Source organism: Eurypyga helias, unplaced genomic scaffold (genome assembly GCF_000690775.1).
Source record: "Eurypyga helias isolate BGI_N326 unplaced genomic scaffold, ASM69077v1 scaffold10567, whole genome shotgun sequence".
Taxonomy (NCBI): Eukaryota; Metazoa; Chordata; class Aves; order Eurypygiformes; family Eurypygidae; genus Eurypyga; species Eurypyga helias.
This window is the reverse complement of record NW_010263683.1, coordinates 26,064-47,779: the sequence shown is the minus strand read 5'-3', so window position 1 is coordinate 47,779 and position 21,716 is coordinate 26,064. Positions and strand designations below refer to the sequence as shown.

The 21,716-nt window shown below is 41.7% G+C and overlaps 1 protein-coding gene across 1 annotated transcript in view; it reads right to left on the bottom strand.

Moving 5' to 3' along the window:
• Window positions 1-18,530, bottom strand: part of ST5 (suppression of tumorigenicity 5) — a gene marked incomplete at its 3' end in the record, with an annotated part of 63,390 nt that extends 44,860 nt beyond the window's left edge. Inside the window, exons 1-2 of the mRNA XM_010156136.1 lie at window positions 18,451-18,530; window positions 1,207-2,424 (exon numbers count right to left, since the gene is read on the bottom strand). Of these exons, the coding sequence (XP_010154438.1) occupies window positions 1,207-2,424; window positions 18,451-18,530 (1,298 nt within the window). The remainder of the gene's footprint in view (window positions 1-1,206; window positions 2,425-18,450) is intronic.
• Between the last annotated feature and the right edge of the window lie 3,186 nt (window positions 18,531-21,716).

The window sequence follows — 21,716 nt, the reverse complement described above, 5'->3', positions numbered from 1 at the left end:
ATTATTGTTTGTCTTCTGTACATTGGAAATGCTGTGCTGAACAACATGAGGTCAACTTCATTTCATAAATTCTGGTTAAAACCTAGATTTACTTTCTCTAACTGAGATTATTGCCAGAACACAAACACAAGCACTGCTAATCAGAGCTTGACTTTCCACATTTCGCCCCTCCTGCTCCCTCTTTCTCAAACGAACACCACACACCAGCAGAGCTGTTTGATTCATTTCAGAAGCAGGTGTTTCTTCAAAGAATCTGAAAGCTCCTCTTCTCCTGCCCCAGCGTACTTCAGGTCAGGTTGTGCTGACATACACTTTTAATTAACAGAGCCAACATCAAGCACCAGATACTGCATTGATAGCGTGCATTTGAGATGCTGCTTACCAGCGCTGAGCAGTTGCAAAGCTCATCACTAAACATCAAGTGTGTGTGTATGATATGCATGCACAGATAGGTGAACTTGTTAAAAACGCTGCACTCTGAACGCTTAACAACAACTATGCCTACAATTTTCTAAGTGGTGAGCAGAATGAGTTGTACCATTTCCAAAAAGTCAAGGGGACTCACGTAGTTAAAACAAGCCAAGCTCCACAGACTGCTGGGAAAATGTAGCCACATACTCTGCTCAGTGTTACTCAAGAAAGATATAAAGGCCGTTCTGTGCTAAACCATATTTTTCTTGCATTAATTCTCTACAGCTGTTGATACTTAGGCCAACATTTCTAAGCACTGAATTAAATAAGATCGCCAACATTGCATAAAACTGACGGAACTGCTGTGGTAACAAGATTTGGGTACACAAACCCTCTGCAGGTATGTTTTGCAGTGAACAGGCAGACAGGACTATGACAGGTCAGCTATGGTCCTGCATAAGAGGATAATGGAATGACACTCCTTTAAAAATCCCAAGTAAGGGCTTATGTGCCAAAATGTGCAAGATAACCTTAGCCCACATGACCTAGAGCTTTTTCCAGGGATCGAGGAATGCAGGTTGGAGAACTCCAGAACTGTAGCCATGTAAAGGTATTGTACCAGTGCATCCCATCAGTGCAGTCCAGAGGAAAAAACACTTGTCTTGTAGGCAATTCCTAGCATTTCTCAGATCAAAAGCATTGCATTAGAGGGAGAATTTAAAATATTGTTACTAAAAAAACACAGCACATTTATTTATTTGAAGATTGAGTACAAGACATTTCCTTGAATTTTACCTATTCTGGGACTTTCTGTGAAAGCGCGACTCTTTCTTCTGCCTTCTGGTCACTGGGGGTGCCGGGGTGGACGGGAGGGGAGGAGGGGCAGCAGGGGTAGGAGATGGAGGTAGGCCATTGCTTGGTTTACTTTTGTGGTTTTTGTCTGCTTCGTATTCAAAGGTGCGTTTGGGCTTGGGGACAGGATTCACCGCGGTGTTAGCTGGGCTCTCGAGGAGCAGTTTAGGGCCAGCGGAGTTTGCAGTAAGCCCCTGTTTTGTCTTACTGCTTTTCTCAGCCTCAGTAAGTGTTTCTGGTTCGCTCCCCGAAATAACACTCCCTCCTTTGCTATCACTCAGGGTTTCACTCAGTCCCTCCACAGTACTCAAAGTCACAGACTTTTTCCTCCCTTTGTCAACACTGTAACAGCTACTCGGTAACTGGGGGAGGCCTCTGCCAGGCTGCTCTTTCAGTGCCTGCTCAATCTTCTGTATTCTGTTGAGCACGGCAGAGGACTCTTTCCTGACATGGCCCTTGAGGAAAGTGGCAGAAGGAGGCTCGCTCCTGCCTGCTCTCTTCTCGAACCGATGGCAGGAATCCCTGTCCAGCAGTTCCTCCTCCTCTGTTTCCGGGTAAGAGCACTCGGAAAATGTTCGGCTCATTCTTCTGAGCCCTTTGAAATCAAATGTCTTTTCGCTGCAGGGAGAGGTCAGGACACTGGGGCAGCTCTCACTGCCCGACCTCTCCCCAGCATCCCTTTTGTCCACAGCCGTGCTCATCCTGGGGGATGGCTCCCGGCGGCACTCCCATTCTGTGATCTTCTGCCTGATGTCCAGCGGCTGGGAGCGGACGCTCGCCCGGCTGAGGGACAGGTTCCTCAAGTTGGTGGCAGTGCCCAAGGACAGAGTACTCCGGGCGAGCGGATGGCTCCCTACCGTGTCCCCATCTTGCGCCTCCTTTGGACTCTCCTTTTGGTCCTCAGCCTTGAATACGGACAGCCTTTTATCCAAAGCGCCCACACTGACGGCTTTGAGAGGGTGGCTCGGGGAGTCGGTGTCCGATGGGCTCGTGGAGGTGCTTCGCAGTGTAGATGTGCGGCTGCTCCAATCCTTGAGGCGCAGTCGGGAGTTGGAGACTTTGGTGAGCCGAGCAGAGTGGCAAGAGTCCTCGCTATCGCTGAGGGGGTAGGCTGGGCTTCTTCGCGGGGACAAAAGAGGCGGTGGAGAGACTGACTGACACCTAGAAGTAGAAAGAAATAAAAAATCAAGTCCTTGGGGAAACTAGAGTTATTTGCCAAATTTCTTCTGGCTGCTGGTAAAGCAGAGGATGTCTGCACACTGCAAAATTAACCAAAGCACTGCTAAGTCACCAAATGCCAGAGGGTCAAAAATAACTCAATAATTTGCAATCTTCCATACAAGCATTGTAAAGCAAAACATTTTTATTGAAGTTTTCTACATACACAATGATACATGCAACACCTTACAAAGGATATCATTACACACACCTTCAAAATATTACATATAAACCGCATAAATAAAAACGGCGGAGTCAAATTTAGATTTCTTATCCAGTTCACTTGAACATCACCTTCTGTCTGGGCAATGACATTTCTTTGAGAATATCAGCATTTCACAAATCCCACGACAATAAATTGGGTATTCTTCCAACACGCAGCCTTAGGTGCGCAGGTCTCGAACCACTGGCAAGTCAGCACTGAACTGCAGGGTCAAAGGTGATTCACCTGCCAAGCAGCCCACAACGTTTTGTAGACAGGTCACAGATCCTGAAACTACCTTCCTGGTGGGACCCGCTGCTGCACAGTGAGAGGAGCAGAGAGAATCAAGAGAGGTGGTTTCCAGCCCTCTAGACCATGCTTAGCTTTGCCATTGTGAGTTGTTCCCTGAAAAATCTTTAAAGAATCCTTTAAAGTTCCTTTAAAGATCACGTAGTCAAACGCCCCGCCATGGGCAGGAATATCAGTGACAGTCTGTAGGATTTTGAAATCTAGATGCAATTGAGCTATAAACTCTTCTTCAGTCTCTTCTCTCCAGTTTCACTTTTTCTCATCCAAACATAGGAGAAACCTTTAATTTACACAAACTGTACATCTCCAGGCCTGCTCTCAAATAAAGTTATGCCTTCCCTGGACAAGTGTATGTATTCATACTGTTGTCTCTAATAATGGCTAGTATCAACAGGCATATCCTTTTACCAGTTACAATGAACACCCCTGGGGCACAGTGGAACTGTACCTCATCTGCATCAAGAAGAGAACAGAATCACTTGCCACATCGTTTTGAGATTATTTTCACCCTATTTATCACAAAGCAAAAGATGAAACAACCGAATTCCTGCTCTCTTTGTGAGGCCTCTAGCAGAGCTGACTTGTACTAAAAATGTATGGTGATGGGGAACGACTGATGTCTGGTGCCTGCGCCCTCATCCTGTATCTGACCCAAAAGTCAGGAGGAAGTCTCTGATTTCGGACAAGGCACTGATCTTTTCCTGCCTGGAAAACATGGGTGCTAACACGTGGCTGTGTGTAGAAGAGGGACAATTTAATTCTTGGAGATAACTCCGAAATCAATACAACATCAGTACCAAAAGCAGTGAGCCTCATCGCCTGATCCAGTTGAGCAGGTGCACAGCTCCTGCTTGCTTCCATTGCCAAACATTCCCTCCAGACAAGAGGATAAACGAATGGCAAAGAGTGCAGACAACTCCCACAGCTTCATGAGATAGCTTTCAACAACAGGAAGCCGCCAGAATGGTGGCCAAAGGACCATGTCTTTTGGAAGTCAGGGTAAGGTGGAGAATAAGAATGTGCATTTATTGAGGAGTCTGCATCCATGACACATACTTTTCATAGACATTAATAACAATATTAAGTTCCATTTCAGACCAGGGATTAAAGGTGACTGGAGGGTGGTTGAGGGACTTGTCTGGGAAAAAGTTACAGGACTCCTAATTCCCACCACCCTGCTCTGACTCCACGGCACTGGTTTAGCTCTCCTGCGGCGTCAGGAGTGACTCCCCTGACCATCCTGTGCTGAGCAAAGACAAGTTGGCAGAAGCTGCTCAGGAACCTTTCAGTTTTGCTAATCCTGTCTGCCCTGCTTAAAACAACACTTACAGAATAAGACAGTTTTTGGCGTTCTTATCCAGGGAATTTCCCACTTCAACATGCTCATACTTGGGAGCCCATTTACTGAAAAAAGAGCAAGTGATGTGTTGACAAAAAGGCACTGGGCCTTTCCAGGCTCCTGTTGATGAGATCCCATCATTTCACAGTAACACTGATGTTTGATGAGCCCACTCAAACTCACATGGCCTTGTTTTCATCCCTCAGGATTTTCTCCCAGTTTGTTAGGAAATACTGCTTTCCTAGTGTTTTATTTAGGTTTTCTGCTTATCCCTTACTTTTTTCAGGGCACTGTGCCATTTCATTGTGCTCAGCTACCAACTTCCAAATTATTTCCAATTATTTTCCAAATTATATGACAAATTATAACATTTTATGATGAAGGATGATCTTAATTTCTTTAAATAAAGAACTTCTCTCAAGGAGAAAATTGCACAAAAATGATAATTTGAAACACTAATTCAATTATCCATTGTTAACACTCCATTGGGAAAAATGGTAAACCCCACACCTTTCTGGCATCTTGTTAGTCTTTTTGGCTACTGAGCAAACAAAATGGATGCGTTTAGGATGAAAAACTGAAATTATCTTTAAATCTGAATGTTGAAAAAATCCTAAATCCTGGGGATTTTATTGTGTGTCCAGATCTTCAACCAGTATAAGCCTCCAAATAGCCTTGAAAGGCAAGTGAAATAGGAAACTCGGAGAACAAGGTATAACTTCTCACCCTAATAAAACACTGTACTTGCACTTTTGTGTTCAGACTAAACTAGATCGTATTATGGGTTCAGACCTGACTTCTACCCATGATTCAGGATACGGTCAGACAGTTAACAGCAACACGGAAAGGTCCCTTGCGTAAGGAACAGCTCCTACTGGTGCCAGCCACAGTGAGTGCGAATACTGGAACCCAGTATTCCTGAGAACGGATGTAACGGTCAGCTATGGCATTCAATTCCATTGAACTTCCACTTGATTTGACATAGTAGGTAGAGGAGGGAAAACGTGTAGAGATCAACAGAAGTTCAAATTAGAACCAGTGTTTCTGTGCCGCTACTGCTGTGACCTGGACAAAGGAAGCACATTCAGTCCCAACAGCTCCTTGTAACCAGTGGAGTTCACACCCCGCCAAGGGCACTGCTGCCAGGAAATCACCCAGCAAACAGACAGAAATGTCCCCGTCAGACACATGCTTGTGAAAGTTCCTGGTACGAATCAATGCTTTTGCACCAATGAAAACTGCACGCACTGCTGCAGTACAGCAAACTTCCAGTCATGCCTCTTCAGGTAAAAAAAAAGCAGAGTAATTGGAAGAAGGCCAAAAAACCTAATGACTTTGAAGCAATAAGGCACACTTCCCCCAAAACCTCTTCCTCTCTGAACAAGAACTAGGAATGATTTCCTCTACGCTCTCCTCCAAAGAGCTATGGGAAGTCCACTTTTAGCCATCAAACACTGTCAGTTAGTGGTTTGGTCGCATTCTGAGATGAGTTATGAAACAAACCCTGGAAAGAGAAGCAAAGATTCAGCATCATTTGGTTGTGACGCTGTGCCATTTGCTTTCAAGTCCTCATCCCCAGCTACATCCTCACTAGTGGGGACAGAAAAGACAGGACCAGTGACTGCTTCAAAGCACTCAGCAAGGCACTAGGGTAAGGCAGCAACAGTAACTGCTCAAGGGACAAACACAGGTTGTCAGACTGGCCTAAGCAGGTTACTGGGTGGTTAGTATGAGGGTCACACGTACAAGCATCACCAAAACACATGGCATGAAATGGCTTTGTTGCTTAGCTGAGATGGCTCAAGAGGATCCCATGTACTGATGATAGTCTGAGTTCTGACATTTTATTTTCAAATACAAATAACCACCTAGGCTTGGACAACTGCCTTGTGTACTCCATCAAAGAAGATGAATTACATCTTGCATTGTATTAATTGTACCAGGAGTAGAAAAGGACTTTAAAAACAATTTTATAGTTACTTCTTGTAACTAGGAATTAAGAGAACATTAAGACCAGACAAAAGGGACCTCCCGCACTACTGAATTTAAATCCAGTTTTGTTTAGCAGTAAAGCTTTCTACTGCAACATATTCTGCACTCCAAGATAGCATACAGTATTTTAATTTTCTGCATAACTCAAGTGGATAACTATAGATGATAATTAATTATCTAAATTTAAATAAGAGCTTATGGTGATTAAGGAGGTGAACTTTTCACACTCAGTGCTGGGCACACAGGAGTAAGGTGTGTTTGAGCTGATTCAACTTTGTAATGAAGCAAGTAGTACAACTTGTCACATCTTGCCTCTCGCTTGGAAAGGCAAGTGATGTAAGTGGCAACAGAACAACCCCTCTTCCACCAGACCCTTTATGATTTTTGAGCTCTCACCAGGAGTATATGGCTCAAAATTCCCGAAAATCTGCATTCCTTATAATCTTCTTCCTTTATTGTTGATTTTGGGATTTTGACAAAAAATACTTTCCAAACTGAAAAGTGAATTTGCATGGTAAGACTGTTTAAAATAGGCTCACTCTCATGAACATGTGCTGGTGATGGAAAAGTCACAGAATTTAGAAAGAAGGAGACAATAAAATCAAACTGAATTCATATCATGAAATGTTTAAAGATAGAACAAAAGTAGAAACACCAATTATTTTTCTGTTTGTACTTCTGAAATTTTTTCCCCGAGGAATTTTGATACTATCCATTTCAATAAAAATTGAGACCATATCAAAACTAGTTACGAAATGATAGGCCACTAGGACTGTGTAACCAAAAAAAAAAATTTCAAGCTCTGCGTGCCATTTTTAAAAGCTCTAGTTTCTGTGCTCCCAGGAAGTACTGCATTAATGATAACAACCATGGGAGGCATTCGTGAGAGTGCTGTGGTGAATTTCTGCGTGTAAGAACCCTCCAGAGCCCTGGGTCTTTGCAGTGGGTTCATGAAGAGAAGCATACAGAAACACAGCTGACGGCAGCTGAACTGGTTTTATGGCTTAGAAGCAAAATGTTTGATTTACACCAATGAAATTCAGGAGTCATTCTGCTGAAGTAAATTACATGATGTGGCAACTATACAAGTGTACAAAAAAGGCAAATAAAGCAAAGCTAATAAGCCAGATCCTAAATACTTGAATTAGTCTGGATCGGTAAAGCAAAAGACAGCAAGAAAATCTGACAGTGACAAATGACTGTAATATAAAATGTGATCAATCAGCAGGCACTAGGTACATGCCTCTGCCAAGAAATTTCTAAGGGTGAAGAAGATAACAGGAAATTGTGACTTTATCTAGACTGAGAGGGCTCGATTCCCGGCCGCTCTAGATTTATAGCAGTCTTCTGCTCTGTTACAAGGCAAGTGCAGGGCGGGTTTTAAACAACGCCACGTATAAGCCTTTTTCACCACCTCTGTCCAGGTACAAATGACTACCCAAGGCACAGAAGACTGCACCGTACCTTCTGTCACAGTGATCAGAAGCTGACTGCATACAGAAAAAAAAATCAAAAGGAAGAACTGAAATATCAGAGAGAGCCATTCTCTCTTCCCACTGAAGTACAGTGTTCTGGTTTCATATGACCATCTCTCATTTTCTCCTCAAAAAAAGAATACAATTCAAAGTTGAAAAATAGAAGCCTCCCTCATAGTTGCTCTTTTCCCGTAACATGTTCTGAATAATAATTTATGCAACAGATATTTCCACCGTTATATCTCCAATGTTACTTATTTTTACTATGTTCTGGGAATGTTTCAGCACCTTTAAATCTCACCTGCTTTCTTGGAGAGTGAAAGACAGCACAGCAAATGATAGCATTTCCTTAAATCAGGAAGAATGCACAAGTTCTTATTTCTCCATTTAAAATCTGCCAGTCCTTGAAACTTGTGCTTTAGCAGCATGTCTAAACATGACTGTTTGAAATCCAAGCACACATGGAAGCTCTCAGCTTGGTTTTTCAAAGGACATGTGATATTTCAATGTGTTTGTGTATCTGCCATGGAATCTCAAAGCAGTAAACTCTGTGGAACTAATTCTTCCAGAGCTTTGCAAGTTTTCTACGCTTACATGCACACAAATTGGGAAGGGTTAAAAATTATTTTTATAAATTGAGATGCTTTGTTTCTAACATATCTGAGGCCATTCTGTGTTTGGTGACCTCCAAGTCTGGAATTCTGGTTTGGAAAAACTGTTGTAAAATAGGTTTATGCCTTTTCTGCCCTGACAAGTCAGAAAACCTTACGAGGTTACGGTATGCTTTACTGAAATACATGATACCCAAAGGGAAAAGAATTGAACTGGAAGCCAAAAAGTCATGAATCCTGGCTGCACAATAATCCAGAACACAGCCAAGCCTGCTTCTCCTGCTTTACATATAAATCAACTCCTAAACCACGCAAAACCTCATTAAATAGTACTAAGAATAAATACCTAATAGGGACAGAAAAAGAATGGGAATTCAAGAATCCAACCCATCTTTAACAATTATTCTCAATCTCATCCACTAAGAGAAGCTGCTTTCAGAACAAACTATTCTTTGCTTCTGCTACCAGTATCCACATTTTCCTTCCAGACCCACCAGCTTAGCTATGGTTCCCAATGCGCTGCCAATGTCCAGTGGGATCTTTCGAAAGAGATTTGCTTCTTCCAGTTTTCTGGTTTTATAAACTAGTTTATTAAACACAGTGAGAAAGCATCCTAGAAGAGCAGGTTATAAAACTGAAGGCTGTTATTCATGTCTGCTATAAAATAGGCATTCTTCATTTCTGTCATCATTTCAACTACTAGTATCACAGTCTAGCAAGTTTGAGGCCTGAGATATCTGGAGAAAACACAGTATGTCACAACAAGGTAACACCAAAGTGATTGAAAAGATCTCAAAATGTCTGTGCTGCTTCTGGAGTTACTGCACTACACAAGAAATAAAATCAAATAAACACTAAAATTTAAAAAAAAAAATCAATATCCCAGCAGAACAGAAGCTCCTGCATTATCTCTTCAAATCCAGAACAGCCTCAATGTCAGCTTTGTCTGAATACAGCCTATCTGACCCAGCTCTGTGTGACCACCATGCACTCAAAATTCATGTATTGTGAAGGTAGTTCACAAGTAATGCGGTCTATCTGAGGCAGGGGAAACAGAGGAGTAATTCTGATTTTCAACTTTATCTAAAGAGTGCTCAGGCCTCTGAGGGGTCTCATCTCTGACCAGTAGCTGGGTGCCATCCTGTCATCAAGACAACAGCAGCAACTCAGTTCAACTTTCTCCTCTGTAAGCAAAAAGCTGAAATAATGGCATACCATCAGCACGCTCCAGGTTACACGATGCTAAGAAAGCTTATTTGTCCTCTGAAGGGCACTTTTTACACGTTTCTATAATGCAGAAGAATAGTCTATTGCTCTTAGAATTAAGACTAGAGAAATGTCTCCTTGTTCTTCATTTTTAACTTAATTTTAAAGGTTTTACCCCCTCTATTACCATCAGAAAATTACTATCATAATTTTCCTTAGTGGCTCTGACCTTACAGAATGCAAAATAAATTCCAGCTGTGACAGACAAATATGACCCTTGGTACACATTGCAGTGTGCACAGATTTGTACAGAATAAGAAGATAATGAATGCTTTGCCTGAATTTAAGATGGATTTTTCTTTCCGTTTCACTGATGGTCCTTTTTCATTCACTTTCTTTTAAGTATCTATGAATCAGGGTTTGATTTTCCTCTGGCTTATGTCAGCACAAATCAAGAGTTACTGAAGAGAAATGGTTGAAGATGCAAATGGATGCAAAACTTGTTGTTACAGGCAAATTTAAGGCACTGACCTGGCACAAATGCACACTTACGAAAAACCGAAGTTTCAGTCTGAATAACATTTGCAATGAAAACTAAATTAGATTACTATATCTGACTGGTTACTGTATGCTCCATTCTACTTTGTGTAGCTAAACAAGCCAGGAAAATAAGGAAATGTGTTGGTCATAGCCACAACTGAGTGTCATATGAAAGACTTTGCCAGCCAACGAGTTGTGGAGGGTTTTTTAGTTAAACACAGCTTTGAAAAAATCTTTGATCTATTTATTCCCCAATCTGTTGGCAGACACACAAACTAAAAAAAAAAAAAAAAAGCCAAGCTATGACTTGCAATGCTTGTTGCTAACAACTTATTTGCCTAAGAGTCCAGGCAAGGCCAAATTTAACTTGGTCAAAGGCTACAGCTGTCCCTAATTCGGTTTCATCAAGGATTAACAAAAGAGCAATCAGGCAGTGCTGAGCACTGCACACACCAATATTCCAAAATATTATTGAAAGGAAACTTTCCAAAAGATTCAGGTATTGGCTTCTCTCTGCTTTTTACTGACCATAACTGTCACCATGAGCAGAGTTAGGTCAGGGAAAGATACTCCCCATCACTTACTTCATCACGATCAAGGGTAACATAAACGTGTACATTACTCACTCAGCTGAAATAAGCCTCCCAGACCACATTTCATCACTACACCTACAAGAGCTGTGGGATCTCAAGCCTAAATTTGGAACCAGGATAATACCTGGGCAATTTATATATCCTTTATAAACATTTAATTCTCACAAGGCCTTGGCTTCTTATAAAACTGTGGGTTTAGTTTTACACTCTTCTGTTGGCCTATTAGGTTTTATAAGGAGCTGGTCAACACATTTTTACTTTTCCTACCTTATGTGGGAATTTTCATGTCTTATAACCCTGGGGATGAAAATGTTTCGCTACCACTGACATGCGACAGGAATGATGCAGAGTAATAAGGAACTGCAAGTTCTACTTAATTTAGAGCAACTAAACTTTAACTTAGCGCAGCTAAAAGCAAGTGGACATTTCTATTACCCATCATTTCCTTTCAGGACAGAGCCAAAAATAAACCTCATCTGCCTACGGGAAGACACATAGATAACATCAGGCAAGGCATCAAGAAAATGAAAATGTTATGGAGCAAATAAGGCAATACCAACATCTGTGTTTAAGGCAGCAAGAAAAAGCAACTAGCAACGTTTATAAACTCATCAGCTGTGAAAATATTTGTTCTCTAAAGATTACAAAAACTAGCAACAAACTCCTTGCAGCAATCCATGGGCTCTCCACTGATGAATATCTGAAGCAACAAATTGAAGGCCAGGTACTGACCCCAAGTTATATCCCTCAGAGCCCTGCAGAGTTTGGCCCGCAATATTGATTTATTTTCTTGAAAAGCACAAACATGTAAGACTTCTGCTGTTTGTTCAGTGGGAAAAAAGACCCAGGTTGTCTCATACCTCGGAAAGTAAGTTTCTTAGAAAACATGTTCAAAAAAATAAAAAACCCACAACACCCTAAATAACACCCTGAATCAAGGCATCAACACAACACCCAAAAGGGTGCCAGCAGCGCTGCATTTAACACTGAGTTTCCAGCTCAGCAGCTGGCCAGCATTCAGAAAAGCACAGCCATCGTTAGCCAAATTCAGCCCAGGTATAAATAAATATGTCATCTCTCTACTGGACTAACTGAACACTTTCTGCAATATAAAACCATAGTAACTTAGTATGTGCATAGTACACACCCCAAGTAGGCCAGAAAAGAAGGTGTCATTCCTCATACACACTGTCACCCAGAGGCATATCTTGGGGGGAAGAGAGCAGTGGCAGAATGCATGGCTATGAATACTGCTGCACAACTTAAAAATCATGTTTATGAATTAAAGAGGAAAAAATGGAATCTCATCAGACGAGACAAGAAATATGCATTTAGCCAAGCAGAGAAATTTGGGGTTTTTTTCTAAGAGCAAGAGAGGTAGAGGAATCATGGGAAGAGAGGGGATGTAAAAACGAGTTTTAGTCCTATAGAGTCCCTTGTCCTATACCAGAGCTGCAAACTCTGGGAATTAAAGCTGTTCCTATGACTACCTTCAGTAAGCTGAAGACTGGTGTTGAGTTCCTGCCCATAAGAACAAAGCCCATCTACTGTAAAACTGGTTCTAGGAAAGGACTTGGAAGAGTTCAGTGCTATAGTACTTTATGCTCTTCACTTCTGCTTGATTTAGTTTCCTCCTCTTACACCTCTGACGAGAACACCACTATCCAACACTCTGATTCCTTCAGCCTATTGATCCCAAACTTACCCAGAAGCTCTTCCCTCCTGGAAGGTTGCAAAACGGAGACAGAGGAATTAGGCTCTCAGTCCTTTGTGCCCCGCCGTAGCCTCCGTGCTCCCTGAACGGAGCCTGCCTCACTCGTTGAGCAACAAATGACACACGGTCTGAGAGCGTTTGTCAATGCTCTGTCCCTTTGTATGCTTAAAGGGAGGAAACTGGCATTAATGTTTAACAAAACTAACAGTAGCAAAGCCTTTCTCTGCAATCTGAGGCGCTGACTTTGAAGGGACAGGTGTGTGAGAAACTTGTCAAGCCAGAAGTTTCCTCCTGATTGCCCATTGCTTGGAAAAGATCTTGGCTTGTTTGGGGTTTTATTTTAAAGTGGCAGGGAGCAACAGTTTACAATTCATTCATGAACCTCCAAACTGAGGCAATCCAGCTGCCTGTTGCTGAAGTCATAGAAGCTGTATCAGGCACCAAACCACACACACGCAGACACAGAGAACAAGCCTGCCAGACTCAACACGTATCTTGAAGTGCACATGGGTGACAGTACTGTTTGACAGGAAAGGGAGAGGTTTCAAATCCACATTAAAATGCTTTCAGGTCTCTGCCAACAGTTTCAAATGGACACAGGCTCTCTGCCATCTCGCCTATTTGCCTATGTTGACATAAAGTGGTTTTCCAAATCGGCAGCAAATCAAGGGGGTAGAGGTTTCATGTGAGAGCAGTCTGATTACTGGGCATTTGTTCAATTGTCTGTGCTGACGAGTCCTCTTAGGCCTCAGCAGCTGCGCAGCCGTACAGATGCTTCCCCGGGTAAGCATTGCGCTGCACAGAAAGAAAGGTGAGCCAGCTGCAGTTACCTACGCTGTGATAACAGGAGGATTAAGCGACACTACCAGTACCTGAACATCAGTGCTACCCCATCCCAGTCCACAGATGTCTCCTGTACCAGCAGTAGCCGCCTGGCACCATTAGCTGAAAAACCTTCTGAGGTTTTGCTCGGAGGACTCGAAACACAAAGCACTGCTACGCCACTGCCCCTGAAATCAATTCTATTTTCACTGTTACCTGGAAAAAGATTACCTTTCAGAAATTCTGATGCAAAATCGGCTTATTCTATGAATCCAAAATGCAAAATACCATTTCCACCTATTAGCTCCTGTTAATTGTTTGTCATAAAGGTGTACTCACTGTACAGTACACTGTCCTTCCTTTTCTCAAGCTCACTGTCAAAACATTGATTCTTTTTTAAAGTAATAAACATTTTCTATGGGGTTTGTTTCACAAATTCATAAAGGGCTTACAAGAGTCTCACTAGTATTTCTGAGCAGGAGGCAAATACTTCTGGCAGGAAGATACATCTCAGCAGTTCAGTGTGGAGCGACTCATTGCCTTCAGCCACACTCGGCTCCCAGAAGCTCTGCCGCAGAGGTGAGCGCCCGGCCCTGCCTTGTCTGCTGCAGCCGGGGGTGGCAGGGACATGTCCGGAGTACGTTAGCTGAACTCACACCACTGGCCTCTTGATGCTCTAAGTCCCTGCCTCTGGGACTTTGGCAACCTACCCAACCATGCACAAAACTCCCTGAGGGTGTGCAAACCCATCAACAACGTCAGGACCTTCTCTGTCACTGTTTTCTGCATCTACACCTGCGCGTCGCCTCCAGAGAGAGCTTTTCCCTGAGCCAGCCCCTTGCGGTAGGTTGGTTGGTTGGGAAGCAGTTCAGCACACAGCAGCAGCAAACACACCAGCAGTTTTTCCCACAGCATAGCATCATAACACAAATTGAACTGGCATCAAACATCCCACTAAACTTTCTGTTAAGTACAGATGGAAACATCATCCACACAGAAAATTTTATCCAAGTGTGGAGAATAGTATAGCTAGCTGTAGCTATCTATAACCAAGGTGTTTAAGTCAAACAGACCTGGATTTACCTTTGCGGTGGAGAAAACACAAGATTAGGACAAATCCTTTATAAATTAATTCATTAATTCAAATAAAGTTTCTGCATAAAACACAAAGACTCCAGATAAATATTAAATCATCTGGTAAGTGAAAGTAAGCCACATTGCAGGGAGAAAGCTGCAAACACCGCTATGCCTTTTCTTTGACTTCTGTTCTCTTAAGGTTTCCTCAGTTACACTGATCTTCTTGTGTACAGTGCAATCAACCCAAGTTGTCATTTGATGCAAAAGGGTCACATGCCAGTTGCAAGCATGTGAAGAAGTAGTAAAATTTCACAGAGCTGCTTGCTGCCAGAATTGCTAAGAAGTCACTTTCAGCTACACATAAGGTGCTTTCCTAACCTCCTGCTCCTTGGCAGTCACCTCAGTGACTCACAAGGAAGGATTAAAGTTGTGTCCTTGAAGTTGACCAAAAGCCAGTAAGTCTCATTTTGTTAAGTAAAACAATCCTTTTGCAAACTCTCTAATATTCACTTCCTGTAACTCCAAACAACATCCCCACTGGCTTGGATCAAAGAACAAGCCCAGCCCAGGCTCTATCACTGACTGCAGGTGCCTAGAGAAGAGTAAGAACAAGGTGGGCATGCAATGGTACTTAACCAGCTTAACAGTCTCCTGACTCAGAGGTTTTGCTTCTGTGGTTAAAAACCCTTGGTCCATGAATTTGTCTGATTGCAATATCCTGTAGCAGTAAGTTCCATAGTTTAAAAACATGCTGCAGAGAAGTACCTTCTTTTCAACCAACTTTTAACCTGCCATCTTCTAGTTTCATTTGACTCATATTTGTTCTTAAATGAAGATATTTTTCCCTATTTATCGTCTCTGTTCCATATAGAATTTCAGAGACTTCTATTACCTCTTATTCCCCTCCAATCCTTTCCTTTTGAGAATGAAGACTCCCAGTCAACCTATTCTTGCCTTGTAGTGAAAATGTTCTATACCTTCAAGCACCCTTGTCATCTTTCTACAGTATTTCCCTATTCAGAGCACAATCAAGTTTGTCTCACCTGAGACACACAAAAATATCCATTTGTAACGCTTGTGGAAGGAACTTCAGATAACTTCAGAAAGAGGGCATTAGTGTGGATATTTACTTAAATCACTTCACTTTCTTCAGGTACAAAGGTTTCACCCTCCTGTGTTCACAGCAGAAACCCATGAATCTCACAACCAGCTTCTCAGGTGAGACTCACAGTTATCCTCCCAAATAATGTCCTCAGTCTGGTCTCTCTCTCCCTTATCTCCTAAACTGTCATTAGCACAATGCTGGTGGAAAAATGGCTGTGGTGCCTCATGCCAGTGGATCCACACTCCAGTGAGGACCAAGAGAATCTTAGTTACTGCGAGAATCTTGTTGCTTAAAAAGCATCCAGTTGTATAGATGTTTACTTGTAGGCACCAGCTTTCCAGTGAAGACTTAATTAATTAACTGTTATTAAAACTTAAATCCATGACCTACAAGAGTCTGATTCACAGCCAAAATAATCAGGCTTCTATTGACTTCACTGACCTTTGCTTCTGACCCATAAGGAATCACAAAAGGTTGGACCAGATAGTGACACTGTATCACTGAAACATACCTTGTGTCATAGAACCACAGCATCATTTAGGTTGGAAAAGATCTTTATGATCATTGAGTCCAACTGATCAGTCTGGCAATAATAAACCCCACCAAAACTAGGACTGACAAGAAAATAACACTAAAAAGATATCTTAGCCATCAGGAGACTAATACACCTGTGTTATGCTAGTATCAGTACTTACCGAGACTACTCTCCCAGATTACAGAGAAAGCACATTTGCAGCTTTCCAAATCTCCAGTCAAACCCCATACTAAAACAGAGATGATGACTGTTCAGTTTAAGTGGATCTTTGAACATGTTTGCAATAAATCCTGCAAGCCTTAAACTTTTATTATGCCAGCACTTACTCCACTGATTTACAGGCTGACTAAAATGAAGAAACCTCATGGTTGACTCAAATAACATCTTCTTACAGGGTTTCACAAAGACAGGTGAAGAAGATTACATGTGTGACAACCTATTCATCTCCTCACTTGTCACGCAAGTGCAACACAAAGATTTTCCTAGCTTCAGGTCCATACTTGTACTTACAAAATCTTTCCCTGACAAATTCTAATCAAAACAGATGGTGATGATAAGGAAAGACAGTTTATTTGACAGTTATTATCCAATAACTTAGTATCCCACAGTACTTTCTAAGCTATTCAGAATGGAAAAGATTTTAAAACAAAAGAGTATGTCCAAAATTTGCTAAAGTCTAGACCCAAGTTCTCAGCACCAATCTGTCTGCACCCATTGGAGGATGATAAACAACTTGAGAATGCCAGCTATCATTAGGGATCTGGTTTTAATAGCCACATATGAATATCTCTCTAGAAATTCCTCTAGCCACCCTCCCCCAGCACTTTATTTTACGTTTTTACTGTTTTGAACTAAGATGCCAAATGCACAAACTAACAAAGTACTGGGAAGAGTACAATGATATCAAGTCCATTTCTGTTCAGATTTAACACAGCATAATGTGCCTAATAAAAGACACTAGACTGGATGCTGGTTATCTACATCCTTAGTCAATGACACTGTTTAAAAAGTGGAAGGAGAACAGCAGCGGGAGGAGGAAAGGCAAATCACCCTAATGAGAGATTTAGACATGAGAAGGGTGTGACAACGCCACAAAGAAGGACACTAGCAGAAATGGGATGATGGCCAGGGTTTTGCCTGAGGCCCGTGATTATTAATTCAGTGCTGCATTGTAGGCCAACCTGCCCCTTGGTAATCAGGATGAGGCCATTTTCTCTAACTCAGGAAAATTGCCTGGAATTATTGTGATTCAACAGTATGTCTACATAAGCGGGAAGGTGTGGCAGAGAGTTGAAATAGAGAAACAAGTTATTAGATACAGAAGGCAATGCAGAGGCAGCCATATGTGCATGAAATATGGGAAGACAACCAAAACTGAGAACAAACCCAGGGTGTTTAAATGCAAAACAGAGATGCATCATTAAAAAGAGGTTTTCCTTTAAATAAAAGACAGAAAAGAAATAAACCGGTAAAAAAAAAAAAAACACCAACCACAAAACCACCACCTCTTCCAGTGCTTCCATCCTGAAAATCTCAGAATTTAGTTTATATTTTCCCTTTTCCATTGTTTGTGGTTGGAAAAGTTCAGAATACAATGGCAGGTATGCCAAACCAAGGCAGCATTCAAAATCACTTTCAAGTTGATCTACAGCTCTGTGATAGGATCAGAGCCAGCTGTCCCCAGTTTCTGTCTGAACTTCCCCATCTATGCCAGCTATTCTACCTTGCAGCTGCCAACGTAGGGACATTTTGTCTTTGACGTTTCGTTTTCAAGTGGATAAAATCAAATTGTCAACCTCTGATCTACTCACCAGAATCACAGTCTCATGTATTTGAAAGGGCAACGTCCTCCCAGTATAACCCTCCTTTGCAGTACTGCTGCCAGCTAGGAGTAACCTATCAATTGTGAACGATCAAGGTGATCTATTTACTGTGTAAATGACTTAATAGTACAGCAAGGAGGGAAAATAAGCAAAGCAACCGAAATGAGCCCTGTATTTTACATTCAGCCCTTTCACACTCACTGCCTGACCTGCAACAGGAAGCAGACTCTGCCCACCCTCTGACAAGACATCAGAGAAAATCTGACAGAAGCCAATACAAAATACAATCTGGAGACTGGCAATGCAGAAAAGTTGACATGCAGTCCTATGGCCAAGAAATTTATTTCAAATCTCCTGAGGTCTACACAGTGCTTTCCACAAAGGTCCTGCCTTGTAATCACTTTCATCATAACCAGCTAGCTGCAGCAATAGCTCAACAGAAATACGTCAGAAGCAGAACTTTTTTCATACCTCGGTTCCTCTAATCCCTACCAAAACTTCTCTCAGCACTGCAAAACTCTCTCTGTGTCAGCACAGATGTCGCTTACCTTTGAACAGAGATGTGTTTGTTCCAAACACAGACATACCCTTCTCATAATCTACAAAGCCTGCAGTTCACCACTTACCTATCCAGAGTGTCCTGAGGCACTTTACTCCCTCCAGCTCTGCTGTTGACACTGGCATTCTTGTTGGCAGTCATGGTCATTTCTGCTTTCTAGAAATGTGGGTATCTGTGAGAAGAAAAGTCAATTAAGCTTCAACGAGCCCAAATGACAACCTTCAAGACTGCTAGAAGTACTATGCTGTGTAAAGGCAGAACTCTGGGCTGCTTTTTGTTCTACAAAATGCAATCAGTCTAGTTATAATCCTGGAACACTAAACCCTACCTCTCTACTGCTGCTCTTCCACATCCACAGCCAAGTTTATCACAGCCCAGTCCTATAAAGAGAGATATCTTATGGGAATTAAGTGTATGTTTCAAGGTCTGGCATGGCTGATAGACAGAGCTTGACAACAAGTTCACAAAATATGACAGGTTTGGTGTGGTTCTTCCATCATCAGTATATGTGGAGAACCCAGTAACTGCACTGTGTGATAGCTGAAAATACCATAGTTAGGACTGGTATTTTGGCCACAAAAAGAGTGTTCCAAGGAACAAAGGAACTTTTTGCAATTTTGAAGTACAGTTCTATTATGGAAATATTTTCTAATAGTGAAATATATTCAATAGCAAATGTGTCAAATATAATTTTCAAATCTGCTTGTGATATGAAAGTATCTACAAATGGTTTCCTATATTGGCCTTTCTCCAAGTAAAACTATCTCAGGACACGTTTAAGACTTCGGATAATATAAAGAATCATTACTAATTCCTGGTTATTTTCTAGTAATTTTGTAACAAACCAAAAGTTGTAAATTTAATTTCAGCCATAGTAAAAACCCAATATATCCAGTTAAATGCCCAGAAGATTGGCCTTATTTCTGTAATGTTGGTGCATACCAGCAAAGAAACAGCCCTGCATCATGACTTACTTTGCCCTTATCACTCTGTCCTAATGAGAACACTGTGCTGTGAGTGAAGGCGGAATTTGATGGTATGGATAGGGGCCAGGATGTAATTCCAAGGATGAAAACGTTGTAACCTCTGCTGGCACACACTTAGGGTGGTTTCTGAGATGCTCCTTAGTTTATAGGCTAAAATATCTACCATGGTTTGCAGCACTGCCACCCAGGGTCTGACCAGAACTACCAATTTTTACAACCATTAATGGCATAGTTAATGCAAAAATAAGGAGTATTACAAAACTTTTTGTTTACTCAAACCCACAGTAAGTCTAGACTGTCTGAGAAGCCAACTGTAATGCGATGCTAAAAGCAAGCTGGGTACTGACAACACACAAAATCCTTGTACAAACAGATCCATGGTGGTGAGGAGGACATTCTCTAAACCACTTTATTCCAAACTGTTCTACCACAAATAAGGTCAGAAAATCTCCTGTGGATTGAAGCTCCAGGAGCAGAGACAATCATGCTGACCACAGAACTCCAGGTCTACTTGCCCTTCTCCAATTGTCTTGTGTGTATCGATTTTTCCAGATAAGTGGAGATTTTTTTTCCCCTGTTGGTTACATTTTTTCTACACTGAAGCTCCTCACATTCCTCCGGTGTCTCACTGTTATTGTTAGTGTTACATTACCAAGATAAGACAACAGTACAGAACTGCCTGTTCCAATTGGAAAAGGGCTTGCTTGGGACAAAAAAAGGAAGCCTGCTCATGCTGGCCAAGCTTTCGAGGACTGTGTATTCCACAGGGAGCCAGCAGCTTTTTCAACATTTTCCACCCACCAGTTCAATGCCTTTACTGTGTTAAATCTGAATCACTTATTAGCAATTAAGGTGAGAAAAATAAAGAGATCTAAATGTGGCATAAGGTGAATAACAACTGTTAGCATGCGTTACATTTCTTTTCCAAGATTTGCTTTTCTATTCAAGACTAAAAGAAGCTGAATGGACCCTCAAAAAGATGGGGTACTGACCTGGCACAAAAAAAAAAGGGATAGAAAACAGCAACATGAAAGCACACTAAGAGTCCCCTTTTCCCACACTCAAAATCCAAGGAGAAAACAGTACTCATACATATGCATCAGAGTGTGGGCTTTTCATGGGAGGTTTTGCCCTTCTCAAATTTCACCCTCCCAAAAGCTTAATAAAAATCATTGTGGTCAATATAAAAAAAGTGATTATTTAAATCCCCATTTCAAAGCTACCTTAAATGTCAAATAGGCCAAATTGGTTTGTTTTCAAGCAAAGGATGAATTTAGTTCTAAAAGATTTCACAAGGTATGTTAAATTTAGTGACATGTTTCTTCTTATGCAGTTGAGACTCTGGTATATATGGTGATATCAACTGACTTTTCTATGCAATTTTTCCTTACTGCTTATTCTGCGTGAATATTTTACTGCAGGTGATGCTGGTATCATCAGATGTGGTATGTGGCTCCCGCCCTCTCAGCCAGGCACTTGCTGGGAACCAGGCTGCAGCGCAGAGCAGATGAAGTCAGGAAGGTGGCAAAGAACATACACAGGGTTTGTAAGGACTGGGGAAGGGAGCTTTTGAATGGCGGGCTTCTGAGTTCTCTCCCAGCATTATCACTGACATGGGTGCAAATTCTAAAAGAAAGTGTGTACGTCCAGAAAGGACATCAGTTGTGTTCATAAGACTTCCCTGCTCTGGACCTGTGTTATTTTTGAGAGATTTGTTGGTGACAGTTCACTGTATCTAAAGTCCTTGTTGTCTCACATGTTCAAAGCTTAACCTATACTTAACTGCCCTAGGCAAAACAAACTGTACTGCAGTCAATAAAATTTACAAAGTATAATTTGGATTCTTGAGATCTGCATATGTTCTGAAGCCTTTTAAGACTTTTCCTCTTGAAATTCCATTCATCTGGGATCTGGAAAATACAGGGAAATACTACTGCTTTGGTCTGCCACCCAGGGCAGAAACATGGAGACGTAAGGGGAAGGCATCAGAGGGAAGAACTACAGGCTGCTAAGACCAACTCATGCTTTTTAGAAAGTACACTGTAATAAAGACAATCTCTCAGAAATATATTAATAACCAATATGGTATACTTATATATATATATCTTAACAGCAGCTGCAGCAGACTACTTACAGGCATTGAGAAGCTAGTTTAAAACATTAATACGCTTTTCTGAGTGCTTTAAGAAATCTTGCCCACATTTCAAGACGGGTTGTATAGCTAAACGACTGTTTAAGAGTCACAGCTTAGCTTTGTGGCAATTTGCCTATTCCCTTCCGGTAAAACAGATAATTATGTCCTCCCAGAATGATGTCAGTTCTGATGAACTGGAAAGCCCAATAAAAT